The following is a 27,615-nucleotide window of genomic DNA, read 5'->3' on the forward strand; positions in this document are numbered from 1 at the left end:
TGTATACAGCCTCCTGCCTGATTCACACAGCCTGTCAGATAGTCTCATGCTGAATATGTATTGTAGGAAATTATGGTTTACTATGTCCATGAAAACCTTTCATATTTTATATTGAAATAATATATGTTTTTATTTTTAAATATATTTATATCCTTAAATAAAGCCCAGAAATGCATCTTAGGCTCCATGCAGCATCCATTCCACTACTAATGCCCGGCTGGATTACTAATTGGTTTTGTATTTATAGAAAAGGGAATAATAAGGCTGATATATAGAAACATAAAACACAATTTGACCAAATATGTCCAGTGCAATTGTATCCAAACCGTTGTGTAAAGCTGTCATTTCAAAGTTGCTTCAAATGATGGAATGAGTCATGAATTTCACAAGACGATCACAAATCCTCTATAAAAAAGAAAATTATGAATAAAAATACAAATAATAAAAAAGGGGGGAAAAAAATCCTTAAAAAAAACTAAACAATCATACAAATATACCATAAATGTAAGAATAACACATGAAAACAAGAGGGCAAGTCGTTACCTGTGCAATATAACCAAATCTTTAAATCAAGGTATGTATTTTATAATCTACATTGAACCCATGGGGCCTTAATGTATTTAGTTCACCGATCCACTCTAACTCTTTTCTCTTCAACAACTTTAATACGGTCACCACCTCCCTCGGAGCGGGGAACCTTGTCGATAATCCGGAACTTAAAGGGGTTTTCCCACAAACAAAAGTTCAATTTTCATTTTAATCAATAGATCTTGGAATAATAATAAGTTCCACAATTGGATGTGTTTAAATACAATGTTCCTGTGCTGAGATAATCTTATAAATGTGCCCCTGCTGTGTACTGTGTAATGGCTGTGTCTCACCGTACAGGAACATGGTCTGATCATACCACATCTCCTGGGCAGGGGAGGAAGCAAAAGAGTATACAGACATTACAGCAGGGGGTCACAGCTGATTATTTTATTTTTTTTTTTTTAAGTAAAACATTGTTTAAAAGCAGACAGTGAAATGTTTTGCCTCACAAAAATAATCACCTTTGATCCCCTGCTGTCCTGTCTGTATACTCATTTGCTTCCCCTCCTCCCCAGGAGCTGTGGTATGATCAGACCATGTTCCTGTACGGTCACACACAGCCATTACACAGTGCACAGCAGGGGCACATTTATAAGATTATCTCAGCACAGGAACATTGTATTTAAACACATCCAATTGTGGAACTTATTATTATTCCAAGATCTATTGATTAAAATGAACTTTTGTTCGTGGGAAAACCCCTTTAAGGTCCCTCTCAGTGTGTCCCATATCAACAAAATGTTTCGGAAGGTCCAATCTCCTTTTTCTAATCATATATCAGTGATAGTTAATCCTTGCTTTAAAATCACAGGTGGTCTCTCCAATATACCATAACCCACAAGGGTACTGTAGCATAAAAGATAACAAAATCCAAGTCGCAAGTCAAATAATGTTTTACATCAAAGGTTTTCCCTGAATCCTGGTGTGTAAAGCTGTTGCCCTTTAACATGTATTTACAATTAATACAGTTCATACAGGGGAAAATTTAGAGATAGCATCTCTTTTTAGGTATATACCTTTTTCCAAATTTACTCGCCAGTTAACTTTATCAATAAATTCTGATATCATAGGCTCCTGATCTGCTATCCATATTTGGGCTGCCGGACTGTTTTTTTTAAAGGAACCTATATCTGAATGTACAAATTTTTCTTTCACCTTTTTTGCTCACTTATAAGAAATAAGGCAAGACGCCCCAATTCCTTAATATTAGGCAGACATTTCCCCAGCATTTCCCAATGGCATCTAATGATAGCAGCAATGTCGACACTCTCCTCACAAAATGTGGAGATTAATGGTATCCTCCCCATGGCTCCATCCGTCTTATCCTTCTTTGTCAATAGTGGAGCTCGTTCCATCATATTGAAATATTATATTTTTATGTATAATATATTTATATACTTTAAAAAAGGCCAAAACCTTAGCACCTTAGGCTCCATGCCGCATCCATGCCACTACTAATGCCCGGCTGGATTACTAATTGGTTTTGTATAAATGTAGATGGAGAGCCCCTTTAATATTTGCCAATATAATATACAACCTTGTCTATGGCTTTGGGTAATATTTCAGCATTGTAATTCTTATCCTTCTTAGGTCTGTCCCCCTGCAACGTCAAACAACATATTTTCATATCAACCCAACCCTGTCACTACAGTTCCTCCATCCTTCAACAATAATGTACTGACCACTTCCCAGACTGCAAGAACCCAGGCAGCGGCACCAGTGCAGAACGGGCCGACGTCCCTTCACAAGGTTAGTACCCAGCACTGACTTGTATTCATTGTGACATGCTATATCCTATGCTGTCAAATTTTACCCGAAATGTTTATCAAATTCGCTCACAGACATGGGCAAAGATTCGATTATCCAAGTTAAAAAGTGTTTTCTCTTCTTCTTAAAAGGGTAGAATTTCAAAGTTCTTGTAAAAACAAACAACTTTACAATTTACCTCTTATTAAAAATCCTTTGCATTCTCAAGAATGGAGGGATTTTTAATTTTACAGTGCATTGATCATTGTCTAGGTTACCAGCCACCTCTGCAGTCCATCAGCAGTGGCCTGTCTCCTAGAGCTTGCAAGCACTATTGTGAAGGTGTCTGGATCTGGTCTGATTCAGGGCAACTATGCTCCTCCAATGCTGCAGAGGCAAAAAGTGCCCCTGCTTACAGCAAGCAAGAAAGAGTGCACTGTTCAGGCCAACAGTGCAACCATGCAACTGGACAGAACTGTCAGTCATCACTAGGGCGCCACCCCCAGGAGGCAGTGGAGCAGTGCACTCATGAAGACAGAACTTCAGAAAAAAACTTTTATAGGGTTTTTCCCATCAGGCATAAAATTGGGGGTCCGACCAGTTTGTTTCCCACTGATCCCAAGATTGGGTTATGCAGAGCCCCATCTGAATGGTGCGGTGGTTGGACACGTGCACCACCACTCCATTTATTTTCATGAGACCACCTGAAAAAGCATAGAGAATGAATGGCGCAGTGGTGCCACCGCTCCGTCCAGAGGGGGCTCTATTCCCAAGATCAATAATATGGATAGGTTTCCTGGCCAGCACCGGAAAGTGGGCAGAAAATTTTTTGCATCATACTTCAGCGCACAATTCATTGGCTTGCAAAAAAACAGTCTTAGGAAATCCAGGCATAATCTCCCTAGAAAGCAGCAGTATACTATGAGAGCATAACTTCATTTGCTGTAAAATTTTGAATAGAAAGTTGCAAATGTTATGAGTTAAACCGTGTGTGTACAGGGTCCTATAGTTAAAGGGATCCGTTTTCTAGAAAAAAAAAAAAATGAATTAAAACAACAGCAAATGTTATATTAAATAAAAAATAAAATGATTCAGAGCCATGATAACAGTAGTACGGCACGTGACTGCTACAGCCACTGATTGGCTGCAGCGATCGCATGCTGTAAACAAAGTAAAGGAGAACCTCCAGTGCGTCTTTGCTGGAGCATCAAGGATAAAAGAGGTGAGAAGTATTTATTTTTCTGTATTGTACTTGTATTGCCATTTTTCTTTGGACATTGGATAACCCCCTCAATACTTAACAGGACCCCGGATTGTTTCAGCCTTGTCTGGTGCTGATACACATTTACTGATGAAACGGGTATCCAAATATTAAAGCCAAAAACTGTTATAGGTGTATTGATATTTGGAGCAGGATGACTGTATAGTAAAAGCTATTTTATTTCCATTAAATTTGTTTTGTATTTTTCCGTCCCTTTGCTGCCAGCGCGCAGGATTACAGCCGTGTTGTCGGATAATATATTACACTTGTGTTTCTGTTCTTTCCGCAGTCCAACACCGCATCCCCGGCCCAGCAGTACATTGTCCAGCATTCTGTGTTCAACAGCTCAGCTGCTAAAAATAAAGACCCTCCTCGCTATGAAGAGGCCATCAAGCAGGCTCGTAATATTCAGCCTCCGTCTCACACCGAGGTGGGTTACACTACGGACCTATCACTGACATGAGTCCATGCTCAGCAGGCACCACCGCTGATGTTTAGGGGATGCATCCATTTCCACAAACCTCCTTGTACTTTAGCTACGAAGCAAGGAACACACAAATCTGGGACACATTTTACTTATTTCTCTGGATAATAGTAAAGTTTGATGTCTGTGTAACAGTTTGGCCATGAGGTGGCGCTGCTCTGCTCATTCTCTGTAGATAACGGGTATGGTACCATGAGTACAAGATTAAAGGGAACCTGTCACCAGATTCCTGCTGCCCTGACCACAGGCAGCGTGATTGCAGCTGGGTACGTCTTCTGAAACACTCCAGCGTTTGAGATAAAGCATAGTCCCTGATTTATCAAGAGCGGAAATTTCCATGCTGGTCTTGATGAGGGGCCGGGGTGGAGTCAGACGCTCCTAATTTATTAAGGGGGATCAGGAGCATCTGATGATTGGCGTACGCCCTCGCCACAAATCTTACTCCAGCTAGGGACTGGCGTAAGATTTCTAACAGCTCATCATGAATTGGACAAGCTGTGGTTTCGTGAACCTGTTCTGCCCCGGCAAAGATAAGAGAAAATGGCATGAAAATGTCAAGTCACCAAATTTTTCCATGACTTCAAGTTGCACAGAAATGTTGCGACTTTTCAAAGCAATTCATGCTAGAAATATGTGAAAATTTGCTTTGATGAATCGGGGCCATAGTTTGTAAAATCGGCGGAGGACTATAGGGAGTTGAGAAGCCTGACTAGTCCTGTGCGGCCCCCAGTCCTCTCCAAGAGGTTAACCGGTCTCTCCCCTGTGAGTACATAGGGAGAGACTTGTCCATTGCCTGGAGCAGAGAAGGGAGAACTTGTATGGGGACCGCACTGGACTAGTCATGTCTCCCGCTATGGTCCCCAAACTGCTTTTCAAACTATTTTTGTCTCTGAAATGCCCGAGTATTTCAGTGAGGAACATACCTGGCTGCAATCACACAGCCACGATCTGATTCATGCTGCATGTGGTTCAGAAATAACTGGTTCCCTTTTAGAGGGGTTGAAGATATCCCCTATCTATGGGATACTGGACTACTGTCCGATCACTGGGGTCCAACCGCCATGATCCACCCCAAACAGTCGATCATGCACAGTACCGCTCCATTCGTCCTCAGTGGGAGCGCCCAGCAGGTCTGCCTGCAACATTTAGCGCTATACTCTGTGAATTGATTTTTCATAGGAGCTGTAAAACTACCTTGGAATTACTAATTCCCTTGCATTGACAAGTAGCATGGGGGTTAATGAGTTATGCTTTAAAGTGGATCTGTCACCAGATTTCACAATACAGACTGCAAATATTACCAAATAAATGTCTTAGACCTGATGAGGCTGGTGTACTTGCATACATTGTCCAGTGTTATAAAATACAAATTGTGATAACTATGTATGTAGACAATCCATTTTGTTTTTATGTACACTGTCTGATTTCTGCCATTATTACCTTTTCTTCCAATATGGATGCAGTCCTATGGGCTTTGATGTTGATGCATTGTATTCTGTGGTAGTGTCAATGAATCACAGCCCAGGTATTAGAAACATATGTCACACAGAAGTGGAAACCATCAATGCAGAATTTAAAAGGAAATTAATAAAAATTTCCTGTAAGACATCACCGAGCCCCAGATACCCGGCTGTGTAGCTCAGACATACATGGACAATACGGGAGACTTTCTATTGGCGCCAATTGCTATGATTAGAAATCAAAATGCAGATTTCCAAGATGCTATAAAACCCACAGAATAGCAGAACTGGGACTCGTGTCCGGTTTCCTTCTGACTCACTTGTTCCATAAATCTATTAAAAGAAAGTTATAATAAAACTCAGGATCCACCTTTGTGTATCCGCATAATGCAAAAATCCTAATGTAGGTTCATAGTTTGCATGTAAATGGAAGCAAAAGTATTCATTGCTGTACAGGGAATAATCATTGACATGTGCTGTTATAATCGGCATCACATACAGTACAGACCAAAAGTTTGGACACACGTTCTCATTAAAAGATTTTTCTGTATTTTCATACATATTTTCAGTTGTTTCACACTTTTTTGTTAAGTATATAATTCCACATGTGTTAATTCATAGTTTTGATGCCTTCAGTGTGAATGTACAATTTTCATAGTCATGAAAATACAGAAAAATCTTTAAATGAGAAGGTGTGTCCAAACTTTTGGTCTGTACTGTATATCAGATACAGCTTACAGATTCCTAAAGTGTGGAGAGACTATTCCATATACAGGAGGCACAAACCTAAAAGGTTCACAATCCTGGGCTGATCAGTTTCTTCATATACATTTATATTTTTAGTTTTCTGGTACAGAGCTCCAGATCTCCTGCATAAACATGTAATTATGCCCCCATTACTGGGAGCTAAGAAGCATATGCCATACTGGTTATACACTTAAAGGCTATGGACACCTGTGACATGGAAAAAATGATTTTTACATAAGTCAGTGTTGGCTTTTAGTTAGTCTTCAATCATCATTCATTTTCAGACTCCCAGATATGCATTTTACAGCCTGATCCAAGTATCAGATTTTCTCCTGTGGGAGTGTCCCTCCCTGTAATATAGGCTGGATGTGAGCTTTGTGTGTCCAGAGTGTTGCTGTCTTCACTGGCTTTCATGCATAAACACAGCTTTAAAACTGCACTTATTTCCTCTCATGAGCCTTTCACCTCACCTATAGCCTGTTCTCTGTGCCCTCCATAAGACAATTTAGATATTTTCTCCCTTCCCCGTCACAGATTTGAGTACAACCCCCTCCCCGTTATCTTTAACAGTGAAAAGAGGGTGGGGGAGCAGAGAACCGTTAAGAGCAGCACTGACCTAGACTTATGGACACTGCAGCAGCAAATTGATACACCTGTATTAATGAAGACTATTAATAAAGTTGGTAACATTGCGTTTCGGAAGCAAGTGAACAAAAATCTGTGTGAAGGTGTACATAGCCTTTACCTCTATAATAACGCATACACTAAGCTCCCTCTAGTGGTGAGATATTTAATGTACAGTTTGAACTGCTCTCACATCACTGATGCCATGTTATCCCATGTCATAGCTGCTGGACCCCTCACAGGTATGTCAATAATAGTGACTAGAGTTGGTGCAGATCCCAGTTGAGCGGCCATATCAGTAAACTGTGGCTGCTGGATGGGAACCCTGAGAACCGCCTCCTAGCATCTGGGGCTCTTCTTTCGATTAGCCGGTCTGTCCCGATGTCATAGTTGTCGTAACGCACATGTAACATCACACTAGGCTTGCTAATCAATAGAAGAGCTGTGAACGCCAGTAGGTAGGAAGTGGTTCTCAGGGTTGCCATCTAGTGGCCAGAAATTACTGACCTGACTGCTGAAAATCGACTAGCACCAACTCTAATAGTGACATTAGCAGACAGCTGCCGGGAAGTGGACTCTGGTGAATCCTGTTGTTGTGGTCAAAAACATTCTTTGTTTCTAAAAATACTACTGTTATTCTGACTATACATATGTCTTTGCTATGCAGTATGTACATTGCTTTGTTCCTAATCTAGAACACGCTGTATAAGAGGTGAAGATCTGTATTTCATGTGTTTTACTTATATCGCTATATAGGTACCAAACGCACATAGCCAGCAGATGGATGACTTGTTCGATATCCTCATCAAAAGTGGAGGTAAGAAAAAGTGTAGTCATGTCAACTGTCTAACTAGTTTTCTACATTAAAAGGAGATCATCTTAATATAGACATTTCCTTATTTATCTTGAGTTACAGCCTGTAATATTGTCTAAAGCTGCTTGAACAATTCTGCAAACTTTAGAGCTGAAGTCTCCCAGCATTCCTTACTAGTATGCATTTTGGAAGGTTAGTCATTACATTAACACACATTGAAGTAATCGGATATAATAAAAAATCCTTTCCTACCATATTATAGCAGCTCAGATGTTGGGACACGCTTGTCAACTATGCAACAACTGCCAGAAGATTGCAGCTCTCATCTGTAATGTAGACTGTGTCACGGGATCTGTATCATTTAAGTCATCAGCGGGCGACATTGACAGTGAAGGTCCCCTGGGCAGATCTCGAGTCTGGGCCCCCTCCCCTTTAGTGCAAACACAGGCACATTTACATACATATTCACATTGGGAGCAATATGATAAAATGTGCACATGCTAATACCTAATACACACGCATATACATAGTACACATATACATAGTACATACATACACGCAGCGACATTCTTGTGATGCACTTGCTCAGAATCCCAGACTATTTTTTTTGTTCATTCATTCATAGTTGTAACAGCCATAACTTTTTATTTTTACGGAAGTGTCATTATATGAGGTTTTATGACACTAATTGTTGTTTTTGGGGGTTTTTTTAAGTGCCATTTTGTCAAACAAATATGTAAGAGTTACATTAGTGTAAACTTTTTTCTAAGGATTTAATGGAGAAATAATATCAATCACCATTTACCGATCGCGGTCTGTTCACTATATTGTACGGGTTGTTGTGCTTACCGGCATATCAAATATGCTTGTGTTTTTACTGATTTCTGATGTTTAATTTTTTTAATAATTTGTAGGGGAAAAAAACCTCCCAAGTGACGCTGCTCGGGTAGCCTTGTGGAGTGTAGACTTTATTTTCTTCTAGTATCACTTCTTATGGACAGAGAACATCTATTCAGTGTGTTTTTTATCGCATTGCTGGATCTTCTCAGCATAACATTATGATTTTCAGGCTGAGACTTTACAGATCTTCTGAAAGATACGACAGCAGAGCTCTTACCAATTAATTGTGAACTCTTGAAGTCTAGAGAAAGGGTCTTCAGGACACTTTTTCTGTGGGTGCCGGAGTTATTTTCTTTTCTTTGCACTTTTACGTCAGGAGCAAAACTTCAGCTTCTTGACAGTCACTTTCAATGAGCAGCTCTGCTGATAGGAGAATGACAGACTTGTGTTACAGGCATATTGGCCGCTGACTTGAAGACTGGAGCCAAACTTAAATGAGTAACAGCTGAAGGAAAATTAAACCATGAATTGAGGAGGCAAAGCAGCCTTCTTTTGTATGCAGAACTCATTGCTGCAGCCTGTTAACCCTTGTGCTGGGTCCTGAGAAGTCTTTGCTGGGTTGAATATACAGTTTCTTATGGTTTTACATGGGATTTTTTAATAAAATGATCAATCTCTGCAAGATCTAAACATCTGTGGTGCAATAGACTAGCGTAGAGTAAAGCTATTCACACGACTACAGTATAAGTTATCCACCGTATCACCATGTTTCTGAATATAGACGCAAATAGAGGTTAAAGGGAATCTGTCCGTAAGATCAACCGTCCTAAGCTGTCTATATGGGGATCAGATGTCTTATTCCAGAGAAATCCACGTTTTTCTTAATGAGCTGTTAGGATCTATGGGCCGGACATAGATCTCCCTGAAAATCTGCCTCCATAGCTTATTATAAATGAAAGGGGGCAGTTACCAGTGTGAGACATGTAGATCAGGAGAGCAGACGGTCAGTCATTACAGGTCTCACACTGGTAATGCCTCCTTCCATGTAAAATAAGCTCTCTAGGCAGATTCTCTGGGAGATCTATGTCCAGCCCAGAGATCTTAACAGATCATTTACATATTAAAAAAAAGTGGATATCTTTGGAATAAGACATCGGATCGCAGATATCATGTTGTCATTTTATTCAGCTTCCTATGACTTACATGCCCATATAGACGGCTTAGGGGGGGGCTGATCCTACTGACAGATTCTACCATTTGAAACAAATCTGAAGACTCTGAAGCAAAAAAAAAGCTAAAAAAAAAACCTGAAGCTTCACAAACATTGATGACACCATCACCAAAGAACAAGAATGATCAAAATTAATAGAAGGCAAAGCATTGTCCTAGTAGATACCTATGGACAGCTCCTACAGTAGTTTTTATAAATATACCCCAGTGTATTTACCTTCATGGGGTATTTGGTCATAAATCAATAGTAGTACTTTACGAGAACCCATGGATACCATGCCAGGATAGGTAACTTTACGTTTGGGTGATTTTAGATGTTGCATCCTGCTGCGTGTGTCTGAAACTCAACCCACCATGATGCCCAGTTTCTGCACAATTTTGTAGCATGTATCTAAACCTCCATCCACCATAATTACCTCAATCTGCACTATTTAGATGCATGTGTCTGAATCTTTGCCCTGCGTGATGCCCAATGTGCATTACGTTGCGTGGCGTTTCGGGTGCATGCAGCAATATGCAGCATCATCCTTAGGGCACTTCTACTAATAATATAATCAGTAGTTACATTGCTGAGAGAGTTCATATGACACCAGTCATCTAAAGGGCACAAGGAATATTTTTTGCCATTTTGCTTTGCAACAACATGGCTGCATCTCCCACTGTCTGCATTGATACTGTAACGCTGGTGGGTGTTGACCCCTTGCGCCTCGGGCCAGGCTTACCTTGGAGGGGCGTGACTAAGTGACTACAGGGTATTCACTAGAACCTCTGATGGTGAGGATAGGCTGGGCCGCCGGTAGACACCAGGGCAGTCCATGGGACTGCAGGAGCTGACCAGAAGGGTCAGAGACTCAGGTACAGGGTACAAGTGGGTGAGACAAAAGTGTAGTCAGACAGTCAAAGGTCGGGGCAGGCAGCACAGGTTCAGAGTTAGTAGCCGAGGTCAGGAGCGGAGAGATCACGATAAACGAAAAGTCAAGCTGGGTTGATAACAAGTGGGAGTAAGCCGGAATAAGCTAATGCAGGAACTAGAGGCAGAGCTACTAGGAACCTAAGTTCAGAGGAGGAATGGAGGATGGAGTCACCTGATACATCACCTGCTGGCAGGTAATAGGCCAGGGAAGGAGATCTCTGCAGGACAGAATGTATACAAATTCCTGCAGAGTTCGGCAGCTCCCTGTTATGACTCACAAACAGCAGAGCTGAAAGAGAAGCGCCAGGCAGCTCAGAGAGATGGTCAGGTACTGGGTAGAGCAGAGCGAAACACGTGGTGAGTAGGGCGGCACTTAGGAGGTGCGCGAGTGGCCGGCGTAACGGATACATTATACACTACAGTTCAAAAGTTTGGGGTCATTTAGAAATTTCATTATTTTTGAAAGAAAAGCACATTTTTTTCAATGAAGCTAACATTAAATGAATCAGAAATACACTCTATACATTGTCAATGTGGTAAATGACTGTTCGAGCTGCAAATGTCTTGTTTTTATTGCAGTATCTACATAGGTGTATAGAGGCCCATTTCCAACAACCACCACTCCAGTGTTTTAATGGTACATTGTGTTTGCTAACTGTGTAAGAAGGCTAATGGATGTTTAGAAAACCCTAGAAAACCCTTGCACAAGTATGTTAGCCCAGCTGAAAACGGTTTGGCTGATTTGAGAAGCTATAAAATTGACCTTCCTTTGAGCTAGTTGAGAATCTGAAGCATTACATTTGTTTGTTCTATGAAACTCTGAAAATGGCCAGAAAAAGAGAACTTTCATGTGAAACTCGACAGTCTATTCTTGTTCTTAGAAATGAAGGCTATTCCATGCGACAAAATTGCCAAGAAACTGAAGATTTCCTACAACGGTGTGTACTACTCCCTTCAGAGGAGAGCACAAACAGGCTCTAACCAGAGTAGAAAGAGAAGTGGGAGGCCCCGCTGCACAACTGAGCAACAAGACAAGTACATTAGAGTCTCTAGTTTGAGAAATCGACGCCTCACAGCTCCTCAACTGGACTTCATTAAATAGTACACGCAAAACCCCAGTGTCAACGTCTACAGTGAAGAGGCGTCTCTGGGATGCTGGCCTTCAGGGCAAAGTGGCAAAGAAAAAGCCATATCTGAGACTGGCTAATAAAAGGAAAAGATTAATATGGGCAAAAGAACACAGACATTGGACAGAGGAAGATTGGAAAAAAGTTTTATGGACAGACAAATCAAAGTTTGAGGTGTTTGGATCACACAGAAGAACATTTGTGAGACGCAGAACAACTGAAAAGATGCTGGAAGAGTGCCTGACGCCATCTGTCAAGCATGCTGGAGGTAATGTGATGGTCTGGGGTTGCTTTGGTGTTGGTAAAGTGGGAGATTTGTACAAGGTAAATTTTGAATAAGGAAGGCTATCACTCCATTTTGCAACGCCATGCCATACCCTGTGGACAGCGCTTGATTGGAGCCAATTTCACCCCACAACAGGACAATGACCCAAAGCACACCTCCAAATTATGCATGAACTATTTAGGGAAGAAGCAGGCAGCTGGTATTCTATCTGTAATGGAGTGGCCAGCGCAGTCACCAGATCTCAACCCCATTGAGCTGTTGTGGGAGCAGCTTGACCGTATGGTACGCAAAAAGTGCCCATCAAGCCAATCCAACTTGTGGGAGGGGCTTCAGGAAGCATGGGGGGGAATTTCTCAAAATTACCTCAGCAAATTAACAGCTAGAATGCCAAAGCAAAGTTTGAAAGAGAAAATTATTCTTTCAAATAAAAATCATTATTTCTAACCTTGTCAATGTCTGGACTATATTTTCTATTCATTTTGCAATTCATTTGATAAATAAAAGTATGAGTTTTCATGGAAAACACAAAAATGTCTGGGTGACCCCAAACTTTTGCACGGTAGTGTATGTGCGCCTTCATTTAATGGTAGACTGCGAGTTCTATACTATTTGTTTAGCATGAAACCAATGTAGAGGAGTAAACATCTTCCTATGCCTCTGTAGCTCTTGAGAAACTAGGGTTCACAGCTTCCACTAATAGCCTACGAAGAGTTGTAGTACCACAGAATTTGATGACAATAGGCTTGAGATCATTACACTGGTGAAATAGGTTTAGAGCTGAAAATGCATTAAAGAAAATTTGTCAGTAAGCTCAATTCCTCCTTACAGAATATACAGGCATGCAGGTCTTTGAAATCTCAATCCATCGACACTTTTAAATCTTCTATCTGTTGCTGCTTTCCTGAGTAATTGTCGTTTTCAGTCATATGCAAATGAAGCTGTAAGTGCTGAGGGTATCACAGAAAACCTACCAAGCCTCTGCCTTCTGAGGTTGTTTCCCCGCCCAGCACCAGCCTCTAACTTGATTGCTAGCTCACTGTATGTGATGCCAAGAGCCAGGTATGGACACCAAACAGTGAGCTGTCAATCAAACTGAAGAGGCTGGTGCTAGGCAGAAAAACAACCTTGGAAGACAGCAGCTTGTTAGGTCCCAAGAGAACTTACTGTTTCATATGCATATGAATAGAAATGATAATTAATTGGGAATGCAGCAACAGATAGAAAATATAAAGGTGTTAATAGATTCCCTTTAAGATTTTGGGTAGCATCATCATTGCTTGTGTTCTAGATAATATTAATGACATCTGCAAAATTGTTGCTGGCTAAAAACATTGCTTTTAGTCATTTTAGTTCCTAAAATCCACATTTCAAAAGGTATGAAATCTCCTCAAAATGTCTTGTAAAATCCGAGTTTAGCCTGTGTTCTTTACAGATTTAGTGGTGAAGTGCATGACTGTGGTGGTACTCAGACTTCGGAGCTCTATGTCCTTACCAGTAATGCTCCTCGGCTTTGCGTTCTCCAGACTCTCATCGGTAGCTGCAGCTCTTTATGGACTTCACTATAAATTTGTCAGGGTTCGCACTATTGGTAGATGGGTTTAATACCATTTTTCTCTCAAGTTCAGCCTATTTCTGTCTTTGAAGGAAGATGAGATTTAGTGCAGACCCTTTCAGCACTTAATGGGTCCGTGTGGCTCATGACATCATTTCCCTTATATATGTAGCACCTAAGGGAGACAGAGCAAAAACCTGCAGCTTGAGAATCCATTACAATACTCAGCGGAGAAAGCGGAGGCTGATTATTTTCATGGCAAGCGGTCAATTTTGAGCTCTGTTTCATCTTGCTGTCAGAGAACAGTGATGTTAATGAGAGTGCTGAGATTTAAACATTTGATAGCTGGCCGCCTGTTTGGATTTCAACCACATCCTCGGCCCAGCACAAGTCTCCCTTTTCAGAGTAAATGAACGGAAAAAAGATATTTATTAAAAAAGCAAACTATAAATTTCCTTCAGCTCAGGTATTCACATACGACGCACCTTTTCCCTAATTAGTTACCATATCCCTTTATCTGAAAATCTCTTCTTATTCGTCCTCTACATCGAGAACCTCAGTGTGAGCATTTTCACATCATCCATGGGTTCCCACTAGATTTTGCACTTTCTGCAGTTAATTTCTCTCCAGATGAAACACAGCCTAAGGGCTGATTCTGATGTTCGTGCAACACAGTCTAAACATGGACTGGCCGCGTGTCTCCACACCCAAGCGTGACCGCTTCAAATACTTCTATGAGGCTCTCAAATGCAGGCCAGGAGACCAGCTACCAGTCCGCCCAAAACGGTCCAAACATGGACTGGCCGCAGGTCACCACACCCGAGCATGACCGCTTCATATACTTCTATGAGGCTCTCAAATGCAGGCCAGGAGACCAGCTGCCAGTCCACCCAAAACGGTCCAAACATGGACTGGCCGCAGGTCTCCCTACCCGAGCATGACAGCTTCATATACTGCTACAAGGTTCTCAAACTCAGGTCAGGAGACACGCAGCCAGTCTGCCCAACACGGTCCAAACATGGACTGGCCACGGGTCTCCACACCCGAGCATGACAACTTCACCTACTGCTACGAGGCTCTCAAATGCAGGTCAGGAGACCAGCGGCCAGTCCGCCCAAAACGGTCCAAACATGGACTGGCCGCAGGTCTCCCAACCCGAGCATGACAGCTTCATATACTGCTACAAGGTTCTCAAACTCAGGTCAGGAGACACGCAGCCAGTCTGCCCGACACGGTCCAAACATGGACTGGCCACGGGTCTCCACGCCCGAGCATGACAACTTCACCTACTGCTACGAGGCTCTCAAATGCTGGTCAGGAGACCAGCGGCCAGTCCGCCCAAAACAGTCCAAACATGGACTGGCCGCAGGTCCTCAACCCGAGCATGACAGCTTCATATACTGCTACAAGGTTCTCAAACTCAGGTCAGGAGACCCGCAGCCAGTCTGCCCAACACGGTCCAAACATGGACTGGCCACGGGTCCCCACACCCGAGCATGACAACTTCACATACTGCCACGAGGCTCTCAAATGCAGGTCAGGAGACCAGCGGCCAGTCCGCTCAACACGGTCCAAACATAGACTGGCCGCAGCTCTCCCATCCTGAGCATGACAGCTTCATATACTTCTATGAGGCTCTCAAACTCAAATCAGTAGACCCATGGCCTGTCCACCCGACACGGTCCAAACATAGACTGACCCTGATCTCCCAACCCGAGCATGACAGCTTCATATACTTCTATGCGGCTCTCAAACTCAAGTCATGAGACCCATGGCCAGTCCATGCATTGCCGCAATGCATGGACAGAGAGCTGAATCAGCCCTAAAAGGGGGTCACATAAAAGGACCCTTTCTATGAGGCAGAGCAGATAAAGGCTTGATTGGAACTTGTATGACATGGTTGTTCATGGATCTTAGTGAGCTCCATTTAGTAGTAAAACACTTTTCATTGCAAAGCCTATAGGCTAAGCAGCACTTTTCCAAAATCCATCGATTACCAGAGGTCCGACATCCTGACTTCCCGGGTCACCTCACTATGAATAGGACCACACAGTGACAATTCTTTCCAGTCAGGCCCCCCAAAATAGTAATTCTGGTAAAGCCCAGTGTTGTGGTGGTGGTGTTCGGGTATCACCATTGTATGAATAAATTGACAATTGGGTCTTTCCTCTCCCCTTAGTTATGGTCCCTATACGTTGACACTATCCAATCAGTACTGACCGTGTCCGAGTGTGTGGAGACATCAACGAGGCGAATGGTTACACCCAGTTGTATAATTAATCATACATTACCAGGAAGAATAACAGAGGAATATCACAATACAGAGTTCTAATAAAGGAAGCCTATGGTGAATACAGGACGGTATTTACTGAAACATATAATTCGGGGGGCTGGCTGGGGCATTTTGATACTACCCTTATTTTTAACCCAATTACACTGCAAAATTGTAACACTCTATAAAAGATAAATTAGATAATAAAATCCACATGTAAGTGTATATATATCGAGAGAATAAACTTTATGGAGTACAGGACTATGTGTACCAGTAAATTTGTAGACAGTGTATTTTTCCATATACACAATTTCCTCCCATACACGCAGCCATAAGAAGGTCATATTGCAGCTATACTCGTATCTATAGCCAGGCATATATTAAGTGTTGATTTACTATGTTCCATATTTCCTGAGGATTAGGCGCCACTTTAAAGCTTTGTTCGGCTCTATACATGATAACAATACAAGTGCTGTATGTTTCCCATGGCATACAAAGAAATGACTCCTCCAGTTTGGAAAATCTATTAGCGTTGAAGGCTGGTTGTCGGTAATTTATCACTGCTGGGAATACAAGTGCCGGTTAGTATCAGACTCTGAGAAAAGGTTTTATTGTCTAGGACGATATTCTGTTTAAAATTGGATCCGGATAAATGTATACATCTGGAAAACAACCGAGCGCTTTCTACATGATCTTTCCTTAAAGGCATCGTGTGTCTGACAAGTGCTATTGCTAACTGCTTATCTGATGTGCACAGTAACCGATTCACATTCAGGCAGCACTTAATAAAGACAAAAATCACTCACACAGCATTATACAGAATATTTAACATTTGCAAACTCCATAAGGACCTTAGACAGTCTTGGTTTATCATCAGTTTTCCTGCAGTCTCCTCGCTCCTCTTTGCTTAAAAGAAGTTTATCAGCACAAAATGACTGTTCAAACCAAGCACAGGAGCTCAGTGCAACCTTGGTGTGGCCACACAGTTTAGTGCACCTTCACACCAACTTGTTTTCCATCTACCTCCTCGGACTCATTTAAAGAGAGTACTGCCAATCAAGGAAGAGGGGGCGGAGATGGATGAAAAACAAGTGGAAGGTGCCCAGAACTGTTTGGACACACCAAGTTTGCTCCGAACTCCTGTGCTTGATTTGAACACTTATTTTGTGCTGACAGAGATACTGCTATCCTTCATAAATATACTAAGGGGGCGATTCACCAAAGCTTTTTTGCCAGATTTCTGGTGGAAAAAAAGCTTTTAAAATGTCACACTTTTTTTGCACAAAATAAGGCAACGTTTGGCGTTTTCATGCCATTTTCACTTTAGCTCCAACAAATTGGGTGGAACGGGGTCGTGACAGGGGCTGGAGTAAGATTTTCAGTGAGGCTTACATATTGGAGCACACCACTGTGGGCCTCACCTGATTTTTTAAGAGACCTGAGCGTCTTAATGAATCAGGAGTGTCCGCTTCAAAATGCCCCCCTCATCAACACCGGTGAGAGAATCACCCCCTAAATGTTTTTGGAGGTCCCCGAGATATTTTATACAAAGACATATCTCTGACAGTCATCCATGTAGTCATTGTGTCTGACTCATATCATTTCTTACCAGGATTCAGAGCTGTTACTGGCCCTTAAGGTGCAGTCAGACGGCAGTATAAATTGGACCAAAATCAGAACACAATGCTCATACTGGCCAACGAATCTCCCAACCCGAACGCGAGAGCTTCATACATTTCTAAGCAGCTGTTGTGCTCAGGTCGGGAGAGGCGGTGGCCATTATGTTACAATCTCGCTCCGATTTATACAGCCTTCTGACTGCCATTAGGTTGTATTTCTTTCGGTCAAGCGTTTAGAAGCTTTAACCTTGTCTATTTTTATTTTTCAGAAATATCTCCACTCATTAAAGAACAACCTTCTCCAATATCAAAGATGAGACCGGTTACTGCCAATGTAACCACCATGCCAGTGAACACCGTAGTATCGAGGCCCCCACCACAGATACATGTAGCCCCTCCTTTGTCTTTGGAGCCTACAAGCAACCTGTCTATCAGCTTAGAAAGCCAACTGGAGGCATTCTTAGATGGAACCCTACCATCGGGAACTAACATTCCTCACCTAGAAAGCCATAGTGATGGCCGAGATACATTTTCTTTAATCGATGATCTTAACAATGATCTTCACAGCATACTGGACCATGATCCCACACCAATGGAGACCACAGACACTCCATTCATTGCAAGTAGCTGCTTATCCTTAGACCTCCAAGATGCTAACCTGGACAACATGGAGTGGCTGGATATTACAAGTTCTGGTTCTTCTCTTACCCCCTTAAGCTCCACTATCCCAAGCATGTTCTCAACTGACTTTTTGGACACTAATGACTTACAGTTACAATGGGAGTAAATGTGTACTGTAGATCTGGGATTTTAATATAGGCTGGAAAATGGTTGTAATTGCAGCAGTTACACCAAACAGCAGGATACAAAGTGATCTGCAGCTTTTAACTGCACTGGATTCCCAAATATGTTACTGGCAGGCCACTAGGGAGAGACACTACACTGTACCTTACCTTAATGGTAACCAGTCCTGGTAGGTCAAGAATGCTGATTGAAAGCATTAGGAGATTGAAACCAATGGAATGATCATTGGGGTAATTGTACACAAACTACATTAGTGATGACGTCTGTATGTTTTTTTTAGATTTTTTTTTTCCACTAAAGTAACTGCACTTGACTGTTCCTGTGAACAGGCTGAGCCAACATGACTACACGGCAAAGCACTGACCGGTTCAGGGTTCGCTCTCTTCATAAGATATGCATAATTGGCTATATCTAAACCTTGCGTACATTAATAGAATCTACATTTTACTGCCATTTTCCTATCACATCATAAAGAGCGTACAATTTTTTTTTTCTAAACACAAAATCTTACATTTGTAATGCTGTTCATATATCATTACACAAGTGTATTTGTGTTGCTGGAAAATGCTGGTTCAATGTATTCGTTTTACTGAGCAATTTGTGGGGTTTTTTTTGTACGAAACTTTACAGATCATGTTGGTTTTGCTTTATTTTATATTGCCTTTTGTAATTGTTGAAAACAAAGGGATTTTTACGGCCTCCTCTCTGAAACCTACTGTAATATACTGTACAGAATTGTATGAAATCATTTTTTTTTTACGGAGAGGTCACCTGCTAGAAATTAAACGCACAGGCTTTTTTTTTCCCCAAAAATGGCATGCACCAAAATTAAAAAAAATATATGTTAGACTTAGACTATATCAAATTCTAGTCTATTATGTGGGAGAAGAAACGGATATGGGCTTAGACGTGTCCACTACAAAGAGACCTGTATATAGAATATTTTTGAAAAATTGTAAATATACTTATAAGCGCAAATATACCAATGGAGAAATGAGATACTGATGTATATATATAAAACATAGACTGGTGTTTTCTTGACTAAGAGTAGCTGCACGCTATTTCTGCATGTAGTAATAGGCATAATTCTACAAGGAGGGGAATCTGCCATAGTCATACCTGGCATTTCTGAACACATTCAGTGACTTAATTCACGAGAATAAAAAAGCGGCTCCATGTTACTCTATTGGAGAGTAAAGCCGAATCAGCAAAAACATCCGCCTGGAGTCACTGGTTCCTGGAGGAAGCTGATGGTGGGACACCCGTATGTTCAGTTTTAGCCACCATACCATATTTAAAAAAAAACAAAAATGGGATTTTTATTTTATTTTTCAGGGTGTTTATTTCACATTTTCAACAGAGAGAAAGTAACTGAAAAATCCCCACAATAATATTCAATGATTGTTGTTACCAAATGTGTTAAATTCTCATTCTGCTTCTCTATAGAAAATTTTAAAATGTAAAGTTGTAAAGGGGGCTAAAGGCGTGGTCTGGTATTCGAGAAAAGGGTCTATTTTCTCCAATTCATGACCATAAAGCGTTGCCTGTTATTGCATCTTGGCCCCATTTAAGATCACGGGGTTGAGTTGTATGACCAGACACAGCCAATGGTTAAGGGTGACATTGTTTCTGGAAAATAGAAGATGTAGACATCGTCATTAGTGACTCCTTAGATTCATGACTATATCTGTGCTCGTGAATAGATACTGAGGATCTTGTCTCTGTTCCTTCACCCCATGCATGACTTTATATTTGACTGCATATGGCTAGCTATGTTGTTACAGATCACGGGGTATCCGCTAAAAAAGCCATCAGTGCCAGTCTTTTATTTCATATCCGTTTAGGACTTCTAAGGAACCTTAATGCTGAGCTTCACTTATATATTTTTATGGTTGTGTGATAAGTTGTCCAACAGTATGTATTATTGGGAATAACCCCTGCCGGTTGTCAAAATTGCTCATTGTGGTTCATCCTGAAGAAGAGGTTGGATTGCCTCAAAATGCGTTGACGAATAAAACCGCATCTACACTCCTTTTGGTTTCCTATCATATATTGAATCTCTGGCATATATATGCTATTTCGTCATGTGCACTAAACTATAATACAATCCAGTGGTTTGAGAAAACACATAAATTCTTCTTTACTATTAAGACTTTGGCCAGTTTGCAGCTAAAATACTGAAGATGATGGTGCGGAGATTTGTGGACTTGATCAGTTGTGATCAAAAAGCAGAAAAAAATTAAAATGGGGCTAAAAGAATGGCAGTGTCTCTTACAAAAACCTATGACATTTTATCTGTTCTATTCTACAGGTAAAGTGTACTGTAAATTTACTTTTTTTGTGTTATTGGCCTTTTCTTTACTTCATGAGCCCCCTTAACCCTCTGCTGATATTTTTAACCATTTCCCGTTGCATTCTTGACACGTAACCTGCAGCATTGTAAAAGAACCCGCATACAATGTTTTATCGGAACTTCTCTGTGACTCAAATTATTGCAATTTAGGTTCAGTAAAAAATAAAAAAACTGAAATGACTTTCCATTCATATAATTAGTGTTCTCCTATATGGCTTTTAAATGTTCTGTTTTAAAGGGAACCTGTCATCAGGACAGACCTCTACATGAGGCATTCAGAAAGGCGATGCTGCAACCCCAGGAGGGTTTCCTGAAATGGCAATAATGGAGCAAGAAAAAAAAAAGTTACAAGAAAAGTCCCTAAACTTTTTGAGCTCATAGCACATCATCCTCCAATTGTGATCCTTTAGAAACAGGAATGTTCTGTCTTCAGTAGTCAGTTGTAGAGATTCCTGTCCTCAGTAGTCCCATTTGGCATCCTAGATGGGACTTGTAGTGGATGAAGTTGTGCCACCATGTTTTTGGAGTTTTTTTTGCTCCCGCAATGGTCAGCTTTGCATTTAGCAGTGATTTTGACTATATGTAGCTCATACCGCCATTTTGTTGGCTTGATAATACTCATTCGTTTTGATATTTTACTCCAGTCATCTTAGGGTTGTCAGCTTATTTAGCGACGTGCGCACTGATGTGTATTTATGTTATGGAAAACCCTTAAAGAGTACAGTATCATAATCATATTCCTTATAATCATTGAGAGGTTTATCACAGTTCATCCATCTGTAAAGGGCTCTTGCGTTTCCTAATTTTGTACTTTTATAAGTGAATACTTTATAGAACACACCATGCCTCAGAGCCAAGATTGTGGGTTGAATAGATATTCTTTACTTCTTTGGACACAAGACTGCGGAGAGACCTTATTGCTGACTGATCCATAGACGGTGTAGAAATCTGTGCAGCCCTGGACACTGATATCTTGATCCAGCCTACATATGACACGGTGTATCAAAGTACAGAAACCTTTTAAACATCTTAAGGGGTTGTCTTATTACATAGGTAAAATTGCAAAGTGCTTGCAAAAACAAGCAACTTTGCAATTACAAAGCAGGGATCTTTAAGTTTGTAGCCAAGGTTAGGTCTTCAAGGTAAAGAGCTATAGAGCTTGCAGGTGCTGCACTGAAGCTGGCCACATCCAGTATTTTTTGGCTGATCCCATGCTCCGAAGGCAAAGGTGCCTCTGCTATTAGCTTGGGTGAGCACAGAATTTGGGCCAGCAGCTCAGCCATGCTGCCAGACCGAACAGGAGCCAAGTGAGAGTAAGTGTTGCTTTCCTGAAAAACGATCATGAGACAACCCCTTTCGTGTCTGTATCAGTGGTCTCTAACTTGTGGCCCTCAAGCCGTTGGGATTTATAATTTTACAAGCACTAGAGAGCCACATAGTTCACTGGTCTACATGAACCAAGAATCAAAGTCTGCTCCATAAACATAGAGCCTGAGATATTCACAAGGAATATATATGATAAAGTAGCAATGTTTTAGGTATTCAGAAAATAGTTAAATATATATAACTATAAAGCTAATAAGATAGCCCTATTATTTGATTCCTTTATAGTGCCTTCACAGGAGATATTAAGCATTACAAGGTGAAACGAATGGGCAGTCTGTGTGATGCAGACATGCCAGGTCCTCCACAGTGACAGCTCTCTTTGTAGATGGTGGGAGGCACTGAACGGAAGACCTTTCTCTATTACAACTAAATGCTCTAGTATGGTGTCTGAAGCAGCTCTCCTGAGTTGTTGTTTTTGCGCCCTTTGTGTTTTTTATTATTTGCACAGTACATGAGTTTATATAATTACGGTACTGATCATCGCCTTTCCCCAGTATCACAGCAGGTTCCGGTCCTTTTCTCTACCACGTGAGCACCAATCAGACTAGTCGGATCACAGTGACTTCTGTGAAGAGTGACAGTTCCATTTTTAATGCAATCCTATGAGATACTAAATGTGAGTTTTATAGGATTACTTTGAGGAAGCGACTTCTGTAAGAATCTTATTGGCTTTCATGTGGTGCAGAAAAGAACAAGAACTGCTGTGATATCGGGAGAAAACAGCAATCGGTACACGGAGTACACCATCAACATTGCAAAGGGGCTGAAAGATTTATATAGGTCTTCAAAATAGACCAGATAATTTCTATTAACCAAAATTACTGTATTCTCCAAGATGTCGTAACACGCACTAGGCTAAACACAATGAAGATGAAGCACCACAAGTTAACTTGCCAAAGTAAAACATTGTGATGATCGTGTGCTTAGGACTTGACATGGAAACCACAAAAATGAATTCCTAATCCCTTCATAAAATGGTGAATGGTTTAGATCCATCTTTACTATTGTTTGCAGAAGAATTATTGTGATGTTCTGTGTTCTTGGTCGCTCGCTGCTTTAAAATGACATGACTGCGCTGCCTCTGTAACCCCCTGTAGATCTGAATGTGACTTTGTCCAGGGGCCCATTCATGTATTGCCTTTCTATGAGATTTTTTGATGCCTTTGTATTTGCAGTTTGCACCCCATGCGATCAATTCCATATCATGATGTTCGAATGCCAGATGTTTTGCACATTGTACATATTGTATTGCATACTGTATTTTTATATGTGTAGCACATTTATCATTGGATATTTTGTACATAGTGGCAATGTTGTAGCTACTGATAAATTGTTGAATAGGAGCATCATTTTTTCTGCATTTCTTGTGTTTCAAAATAAAAATAAATTCCTTTTATGTCCGTGTCATTGATGTTTCTTTTGATAAAACATCCTCTCTACACTCCTGTATTGTTACCCAACCTGCCACCTTCTGTTCTTGCATCCATCAGTTGAAACTAAGCACAACCTAAAGTAATAAAGTCAGTAACTGACCGTCCTCCCATTAAGTAAAGAAAGGGACATGGATATAAGAGATTCCTTCTGTCACATCATCTTACTGCTAATCATAAGGACTTACGCATGTGACTATATTATGACAAGAGGTATATAAGGCCCCAATAAGCATAAAATTTTATTTTGAAGCTGTGGAAGAAATTGTGGCATGTGCCATCAGATTCTTCATTAAAAAGATGTATGTGCTGAGTGCAAGTTGCCTTGAAGAGAATCTGTCGGCAGATTTTTGCTATTTAATCTGAGGGCAGCACAAGGTAGAGGCTGAGACACGGATTTCAGAGATGTGTCACTTATTAGGCTTTGTGCTCTTGTTTCTATACTATGAGCAGGAGATTATCACGACAGAATTATGTGCCTCATGGTTCAACCACAACCCCAGCACTGATTAGCAGCTTTCTGTCACTATACAACGTACACAGAGAGCTCAGGTGAACGCGGGGTTAGCTTTCGGAGCTCTGGTGGTATCTCAACTGTTGCACCCAATAAACAAAGTGATAAATCACTGGAATCAGGGTCTCTACATCATGCTGCTCTCAGAAGAGGTAGCAAAAACCTGGTGACAGATTCACTTTAACTTTTAATGTAACATTTAATAATAAACATATCTGTCATGAGTGGGGTGCTGTTTCCTTTTCCATGACGGATAATATCTGTAATGACGATCTCATGAGTACTACCCACTATTGTTGAGCGAATTTGTTCGGCATTTCAAATTCGGGATCGTGTTCAGGGTACCGGCTTGTTCGCGCCAAAAAATCGGATCCGCTCATGAACATCCCTGTTTTACCCCAGACACGAGCCCAAATTTGAAATGCCGAACAAATTAGTTCAACACTACTACCCACTACCCACTGTTCTCACAAAATCGAGGCTGAAGCTCCACTGATACACAGCCGGGCTTCAGTTACATCAGAGTTTATTGTATGTAACCTAATATAACATTAATAAAAACAACAACTTATACCATCAAGAAGAGCCCTGACATAGCTACCTGGGAGAAAAATAAAGTTGTGGCCCTTGGGATGTCGCGACACAAATACCCCCCCCTTTTCTCATCAAACATTTTAATTGTGCAAAAGTAAAAAAAAGAAATTAAAAACATACACGTGTTGGGTTTTATTGCATTCATGCTAATATGGCGATATTTTTTTGAACCTGATGTTTGCAATTATTTTTTATCACGCAGGATTTGTGTATTAAGTAATAAAGTACAGAAGAGGGTTATTTTTTAACCAAAAGATGAGTGCTGGAACGTCTTTATTCGTTGTTTGGAATTAGTATATTGCTGCATTCATACTGAAACGTACAAAATGTTAATTGATATTTTTACTGCACATTAAATGATGTAAGAAAAAAAAAAATACAAAGAACAATAGTGGAATTGCAGGGGGGTGGGGAAGGCATTCCCCCCCCCCAAAAAAAAAATTAGTAAAACCTTATCAATAAATAATATTTGAACCAAAATGGTGGCAAGAAAAATACAACTAGTAACACAAAAAAAGCTTTCATGCCGCTTTACTGAAATAAACATAAAAGCTCTTTAAATGCAACGATGATAAAAAATGACTTCGTTATTGATTTGGCCATTAATGAAACAAGCCTGTTAATTAAAAGCAATGTGTCAGCAGGTTTTTTGCTATGTAAACTGACAGCACCATGAGGTAGGGACAGAGAACCTGATTCCAACGATGTGTCACTTACTTTACTGGGTGCGGCAGTTCTAATAGAATCACAGTTTTCTCTGGTGCAGATCTAGCAGAGCTCAGTTGTTGAGCTGTGTATAATACATCCATACCACTGTTTTTTTGTGTACATTTTATAGTGACAGAGAGCTGCTAATCAGCGCTGGTGGTGGGTTGGACCAGGAGGCACAAGGCCATTTGTCCTGAAATGATAATCTCCAGCTGATAAAACACTGATTGTATTAAAACAGCAAAACACAGTCCAGTAAGTGATACATCGCTGCAATCAGGTCTTTGCTCCACCATTGTGGTGCTCTCAAATTATATAGCAAAAACCTGCTGACAGACTGTCTTTAAAGTGTTAAATTAATAAATTGCACACAGGCAGCAATACAGCTGAAAAACATAAATAATGCATAGTCTTGAATTGCATCCCGTCATCCCAGCGTCATATTCCAATCCTCCATGAAGGTCTTCTGTTTTCTCTGGCTACAGTGTCACATCCCATATGACTCACATAACCGCTGCGGTAAATCACTGGCCTCAGCGGTCTCGCGCCATATAATGGTGAGGCCAGTGACTGGCATCTGTAGTCACATGAAGAGCATCAGATGTAACACTACAACCAAGATAAACAGAAGACCTTTTGTATGTATTCCTAATTCATGTGCTACTGTAGTCATGCCGGCCCATATAGTAAAGGTCTTTAAGGAGTATATTTTCTTCTAGTAAATCCTTTTCAGTAGCTGCTGCCTGCAATTTAGCCATCAGGAACAGGGAAACAATATTATATCCTTCTTGTGCCAATTTTAAAAAATATCCTCAATAATTCTGGTTTTTATGTTACTTGTGGTCAGAAACAGACTTCATCCATTCTGGTTTTATGCCTCACGTACAGAGCTGTGTAAGCAATTTGTGAGAAATAAGACATCCTCGTATGAGACTAAAATATGACAGTTTGAGAAATCATGGCCAGAAATTAAATTTGGGCTATTTAAATATGCAGCTCCTTCAGATTCTGCATAAAATAGTTCTCATCCATCTACCATATAAAGTCGTTGGGAGAATTAAAGGAATTTTCCAGTTTACCATAATTGTTTCTGATATAGAACCAACTGCCTGGAGTGGAGATTTACTAAGTGAAATGCAGAAGAAAAAAAAAGTGAACATGGCACAAATGATAAGTTTATCTTTACAACGGCCATGATGTAGTGTAAGTAAGAAGGGTATGTCTCGTATATATCCGCATGTTCCACCGAATCTTATATTAATGTCCCATTTTGATAAATTTGGAGCAAACTATAGAATAATTTGTATCTGGTACAGCGTTTATTCTACAATCTTTTACTCTTTTTTATTACCAATTTTGTGATATACAGTGCTGCTCACAATTGTTGGCACCCCTTTATTTTTTTCATAGACTACAATATCTTCAGAAATAAATGGACATGTACCAAAATTATATCCTCGGGATTTTTTAATTAGTGGTCCAAAGTAATACAACAATAAAACATTGAAATTACAACATGGAAGTTGAAAAACAAAGAAGAAACAGAATAAACAGCATGTGCAGCAATAAAGGCACCCCTAATTAATACTTGGTTGCACCCTCTTTGGCATTGCTGACAGTCTCCATACATTTCTTGTAGCCATCTATAAGCTTCTTGCACTTCTCAGCTGGAATTTTCTCCCACTCTTCCTTTGCAGTTTGTCCAAGCTCTTGAATGTTTGCAGGGTTCTTTTTCCCAATGGCTGATTTCAGCTCACCTAAAGATTTTCAATGGGATTGAGGTCAGGACTTATTGCTGGCCATTTTAAAACAGTCCATTTTTTCTTTTTCAACCATTCCTGTGTACTTTTGGATGTGTGCTTTGGGTCATTGTCATTCTGGAGGACCCATGATCTTCGACTCAAACCAAGTTTTCTAACACTGGGTAGAACATTTCGCTCTAAAATCTCTTGATAATTCTCTGATTTCATGATTCCTGTGATACGGTCAAGGCCTCCAGTACCTTGTGCAGCAAAGCAACCCCATAACATTATGGATCATCCACCATGCTTAACTGTTGGTAAGGTGTTCTTTTCCTTATAAGCTTCATTGCGCCGTCTGTAAACAAACTGTTGCTTTGCATTGCCAAAAAGCTCTATTTTTGTTTCACCTGTCCACAGAACATTTTCCCAGAAGGATTGTGGTTTGTCAAGGTACTCTTTGGAAAAGATCAGTCATTTGTTTTTATGTCTTTTCTTCAGCAATGATTTCTTCCTTGGCC

General features: G+C 40.7%; 1 protein-coding gene across 7 annotated transcripts in view; it reads left to right on the forward strand.

Moving 5' to 3' along the window:
- Nucleotides 1-23,505, forward strand: part of MRTFB (myocardin related transcription factor B) — a 322,168-nt gene extending 298,663 nt beyond the window's left edge. For all 7 annotated transcript variants that reach the window (XM_073647701.1, XM_073647702.1, XM_073647706.1 and 4 more), the window contains 4 exons: nucleotides 2,182-2,340; nucleotides 3,888-4,028; nucleotides 7,670-7,730; nucleotides 17,836-23,505. In XM_073647701.1, coding sequence (XP_073503802.1) covers nucleotides 2,182-2,340; nucleotides 3,888-4,028; nucleotides 7,670-7,730; nucleotides 17,836-18,353 — 879 coding nt within the window. In that variant the 3' untranslated portion in view covers nucleotides 18,354-23,505. The remainder of the gene's footprint in view (nucleotides 1-2,181; nucleotides 2,341-3,887; nucleotides 4,029-7,669; nucleotides 7,731-17,835) is intronic.
- Nucleotides 23,506-27,615: the final 4,110 nt, after the last annotated feature.

Source organism: Phyllobates terribilis, unplaced genomic scaffold (assembly GCF_046119375.1).
Source record: "Phyllobates terribilis strain yellow unplaced genomic scaffold, ASM4611937v1 Scaffold_9__5_contigs__length_417890890, whole genome shotgun sequence".
In the NCBI taxonomy this organism is placed as follows: Eukaryota; Metazoa; Chordata; class Amphibia; order Anura; family Dendrobatidae; genus Phyllobates; species Phyllobates terribilis.